Source organism: Anneissia japonica, unplaced genomic scaffold (genome assembly GCF_011630105.1).
Source record: "Anneissia japonica isolate Jap-2015-1 unplaced genomic scaffold, ASM1163010v1 scaffold17447_len30386_cov124, whole genome shotgun sequence".
Taxonomy (NCBI): domain Eukaryota; kingdom Metazoa; phylum Echinodermata; class Crinoidea; order Comatulida; family Comatulidae; genus Anneissia; species Anneissia japonica.
In genome coordinates, this window is record NW_022759147.1 from 15,950 (window position 1) to 21,673 (window position 5,724).

At 32.6% G+C, this 5,724-nt stretch overlaps 1 protein-coding gene across 1 annotated transcript in view; it reads right to left on the reverse strand.

The window, feature by feature from the left end:
* Nucleotides 1–2,478, reverse strand: part of LOC117125573 (putative D-cysteine desulfhydrase 1, mitochondrial) — a 9,468-nt gene extending 6,990 nt beyond the window's left edge. The window contains exons 1-2 of the mRNA XM_033272101.1: nt 2,468–2,478; nt 138–350 (exon numbers count right to left, since the gene is read on the reverse strand). Coding sequence (XP_033127992.1) covers nt 138–326 — 189 coding nt within the window. The 5' untranslated portion in view covers nt 327–350; nt 2,468–2,478. The remainder of the gene's footprint in view (nt 1–137; nt 351–2,467) is intronic.
* Between the last annotated feature and the right edge of the window lie 3,246 nt (nt 2,479–5,724).

Genomic DNA, 5,724 nt, shown 5'->3' on the forward strand with positions numbered 1-5,724 from the left:
TAATAAGAGTGCCCTAAAGCAGGAGTTCAGCTTTTAAAAATTGACTGATCAATACATTAAAAAAATTATATTCTCATATATAAATAAAAGTATTTTGAAAATCAAATATATTTATATACAATTGGATTTTTCACTACCTTAACTTTCACTAATGGAATCATTTGAAGCTGGCTTGCCCAATCAGGTGGCCTGTAACTTAGTAGTTTATATGAATTACTCTTTGTGTGTCTGCATCTGTGATTCGTTGTTGCAAGCAGTAGATGTCTTTTGAAATGATTGATCTTCCCCTGGCAAATTAGAGCCTTTACTTTGAATGCAATCATCATGACATTAACATAATTGTTAATTACCTGTTTAAAAAAGGATTTATAAACATTTTATTAGTTATTACCAAATACATTACCAAAAATCACCATCATTCTTATCACTCCAATGTACCTATTTAAGAATATAGATTTTTTTTAAATGATAAAATTTTCCATTTTTATCAAATTAAAAATATTTGAAATTCGAAATTTTGGCTGGGTCCCTAAGAACCCACGGTAGCCACAGTGCAATGCCAGTACCAACATATCTAATTCTCACACGAGGATTGTTCAAGGAGAAGAGCAATCTGACTTCATTTAAAACCTGACTAAGGGTCTACAGTGCAAGAAGCAGGGACAATGCTCTTGACCAAATGCTTTATACACTTAGCTATAAATATAACTTTAAACATTTTCATGTTACTACATTAGGATAGGCCTAGACTCAGCGGCGACGCCAGAGATTTGTCGACAACCGGTCTAACGAAGGTCTGAGACAAGCAAGCGCCAATGAAGCCTCGGCCCAGAATAAACCTCCCTTGGACCTTGTACGATGCACGAAATGAGTTTTTATGGCTTAGAATAGACCACAATAATATGACATTGGCAGTCAAAATAACGGTAATGTTATGTTATTTTTGTAGAAGCAGTTGGCGCATCGGTTGTGGCTTGGACTCCCAACGTTGAGGTGGGGGGGGGGGGCTAGGCCCTAGAGAGACCAAGCCTTGCAAAAGTACTGTAGTACTTGGATTTGGGAGTTGAATAGCTCAGTGGTTAAAGATGCTTGCCTTCTGATCCCAATGTCCTGGGTTCAATTCCTGTCACGGCAGGAATTTTTCTCCCGACCAAAAACAACTCCACTCCCTAATAAGCCTCATAAAGTGACTTAGTTTATAAAGCATCATACGCCTTTTTCACGAATCGGTAGACATCTTGAAGTGATGACAAACATTGCGAATCAGCGGTGCGTAACCAACAGAAATAAGATAAGCTTTTGGGCGGATTTTTTGACATCATGTTATTTAAAAAATCATAACTCTATAACAGGGCGTCGTATCCAAAAAAAAATTCCAGCAAAATGTTCTTAAAAGACAAGTCTACACCACTATATGATTGAAAAAAAATTAAAAAATGGTTTTGACCTCTGAAATCAAGATGGAAAAAGAAAAGCCTATCTAAAAGAATCTATTAGTAATTGTATTTAAAATAGGTCTAGGCCTATGCATTACAGTGCAGTAGTACTTAATACTCAGAACTAGCATTGTTTTAGTTACTATATGAGAGGTTCCTATGTTAAAAACATGATTTACTATACTGTTGGAGAAGTATAGTATAGTATACTATACTTCTTTATAAAACATAACTCGTACTTATAATAAGAGAAATCTGTATATTATTATTATAGATTGAAAAATAAAAGCCTATCTCAGTAGTGTATTAAAATAGGTATATGCATTACAGTGCTGTAGTACTAGTAATACTCTGAACTAGCATTGTTTTAGTTACCATATGAGAGTTTCCTGTGTTAAAAACATGATTTACTATACTATACCTCTTTATAAAACATAACTTGTACTTTGTAATAAGAGAAATATGTATATTATCGCTACTTGGAACAGTAACAACTTGAAAGTCCTATGCTACTGCACTGTAATGCATTGGCCTATGTCAGAAAATCAGCCCAAAAGCTTATCTTATTTCTGTTGGTTACGCACCGCTGACTCGCAATGTTTGTCATCACTTCAAGATGTCTACCGATTCGTGAAAAAGGCGTATTCTCATCCTGCAAGTGGCGAGTGTACTTGCTGTTGGATGTGAAGGAAATGAAAAAGAAAAAGAAAAAAAAAAAAAAGTAAAAAAGAAGTATAGGCCCTTAAAATTAGTGTAGACCACTAATATTACTACCTAGTTTAATAATATTAGGCCTACGCATATTTCATTAGTTTCTTGGTTTTTGCCAAGCCTAGCAAAATAGCCTAGAGCCTACGGCCTACCATACTACTACTACTACTACTCTAGGGCCTAGGCTCCTACTGAAAGGTCAAGAAAAAGATTATCAAATAAACAAAATGACTCCTTGTTTATTGTACGTGTTACGTTTACAGTACGTAGTTAGGGACCCGGGCGAAGCCTAGCTATCTATGCTAAATATTCCTCCTTACAATCTTAGGCAGAGAATTCCTCCTCCGATTGCTCCGATCATCAACACATGCGTAAACTCTGAAAATCATACAGACAGTGGACGTGCGAAGTCTAATAGTAATACTGCCCTCTACAGAAATAAAGTCATTTTGTCTGTTTCAGAGACTCATGAAAATTACAACTAAAATATTGAATTTCTTATTTAATGATTTTTAACTTCCAGTGAGAATTACATAAATTAATGGTTAGTCTTTCGTCTTTAGTTTTTATTTTTGTTTAGAAAGTTTAAATAATATTTAAGGGTTATGAACTAATATGATGGTGTAGGAGCAGGCAGGTAATTGTATTATCCCAGATACAATGATGCATTATCGATACGATACGTGATATGATTTTTATGAAAACATTGCGGTATTTGATTTAATTGAAATTTAAATTAATGACCGACACAATGTTGATAACGACAGCAATAAAGACTACTTGGATAATTACGACGACGGTGATGATGATTGTTGGCTGATTATTGATGAGAGTTAATTTTACACGTCAAGTACAAAACACTCCTTTTAAGATTTAAAGATTGCTAGGGAAAAATCATAAAATAACACACAATCAAACAATGGATTTATAAGGCCCATAATACAGCAATCTCTAAACAAGGCTGTACAGGAGGTGCCATGGCCATATTCCGTGCCACAGCTCCAACTATTGTGGCTGGGGAAATCTGGACCCTCCCTTTAATTTGTCTTCTCTCCCGGTTCCACCCTCTTCCCAAGGGCGGAACCGGAGGGAGGGGGAGGTGAAGTTAGGCAACACCCTCAAGTGAGCAAATTATAAGAATAAATTTCTCTAGACACTCGGAAATGGCACTCTCATATTGTAAAAATGCTTTTGTCAAAGCAATGTTCCTCCTCAAAAATTATTGAGTTCTTGACAGGAGCTATACTTCCCTATCTCAAACAACCTCCCCTCACGGGCGTCGCAAAATGTCTAATAAAGGACCTGTATTATATTCTGTACTGGAGTCGCAGCAGCAGAGCACCACTTGCGTTACGCCTGAGCAATTTTGATGGTGACGTCGATAAGGACGATGATTACGACGATAGGCCTACTGACGATAACGTTGGCAGTGTTACGATGACTATAATGAGAGTAAATTTTACACATCACTGAATACTTTTCGTAAATAATAGTTTATATTCCTGAACCAGAGTTTCTTCAACTAAATGTGATTACAACAATTAAATACACGTTGGGGCTTCGTATATAGTTACATACCCTATGTCTGTGATAATATAATTATTGATTTTCTTTGTCGATTTTCGTATAACCACTAACAACCAATTACACAAAACGCAAAGTATAAATAATATCACGTGACAATGGATTTTATCGTTACAAATGAAGCTTTCTATTTTGAAGCAATACGGTAACAAAAACTAACAGTCCTAAAAAATATTGTTACTTGTAAAATAACATTATATATATATATATATATATATATATCTTTTTAGCTGTTGCTAAAAAAACACTCCACCACATAAAATACCAAGAGGAGAAAATATCTAGCTGGTGTTATGTATATTAATAGGATACTTCACTGAAATTTTAGTTGTCCGAAAGTTTAGAAATTCAATTATATTATATTACAATATGACGTCACAAAATGTGTAAACTGGGCTTAAGATATGGGGAACTATTTTTGAAAAAAAACTTAACTTATCATCTTAATACATAAACAAGTCGGATAATGTAATGAATATCACAAAAAAATGAGCATTACGTACTAGTATTTATAATTTATATCAATTAAAAAGTCATAATTATAATTGAACAATTAACTACAAAACTATAAATAACACTTACTTTATAAAAAACGGTTCAGTATAAATTGAATTCCTAATAGTTATAATTATTACATTATTATCATTATTCAAATTTATATTTACAGTATTTAAAGTGCATGATTTAGATTATTAATATTGCACATTAGTCATTAATTGTAATATTGATATAAAAATATAAATTAAACTTACTCAAAAAATACCTCATAATTATATGTACAAAAGTGATTTACTGCTTAATATTATACAGTATATATATTACAATTATTTAAACTGTACAATTATAACAATTAAAAATTATAATTATATAAATTTAATTAAAGTGAGTGATACACAAGCCATTTATCTATTGACCTTCAAGTATATATGAATTGAATTTCGTATAAAAAACTTCTAAAAGTAGTTAATGTTAATGCATAGCAGCAATAGGGAGTGACGTCATTTTATTCATGAGAAAACACAATTTTGATGTTAGAAGTACATGATTTAGATCATCAATGTTGCACATTAGTCATTAAATGTAATATTGATATAAAAATATAAATTAGACTTTACTCAAAAATACCTCATAATTATACGTACAAAAGTGAATTACCGCTTATTATGTATAATAATTAAACATGATAGGCACTGTTATTATTATACAGTATAAATATTACAATTATTTAAACTGTACAATTATAACAATTAAAAAATAAAATTATAAAAATTTAATTGAGTGATACACACTTATCTATTAACCTTCAAGTTTTATATGAATTGAATTTTGTATTAAAAAAAAACTTCTAAAAAGTAGTTAATATTTATGCATAGCAGCGTTAGGGAGTGATGTCATTTTATTCGTGAGAAAACACAATTTTGATGTTACAGGATTTGAAGTCAGGATCCTGTGGATGATAAAGCAAACATTTTATTGACCAGAATAAAAATCCACTCCAATTGAATTTCTATACAACTAGGTCTATACTGTGGTGACGACATTATTACATGCGTATTGCAATCATTTATGTTACAATACCGGTATTAATCATTATGATCCATGTACTATTTTGCGTGTGTGTACATGAAGGGGGAGGGGGTGGGAGCTTGTTGTACAAGCTGTATGTACTGACGTAATTAAATAAACTGTATGTTAGACTGGCTATCCATGCATTATGTAACTTCTTACATGTTTTTATTTCTCTGGAATCTGCGCCTGACTTCATTTGGTAGTCTGTCAGATTTCGCCAGCCTTGATCAAACTTCCTGCATTGTGATTGTGACAAATGATTGTTTCGATACGGATTAGATTTGACGACTGACATATCTGGTGTTACCAAGAAGTCTTTTGAGTAAGAACTATTGTATTGCCGAATCAACTTCATCATCAATGTAATGACAAATGTATTGATATAAGTTCACAGCTTAAAGATTTTATTTCTTTTCACTGTCGA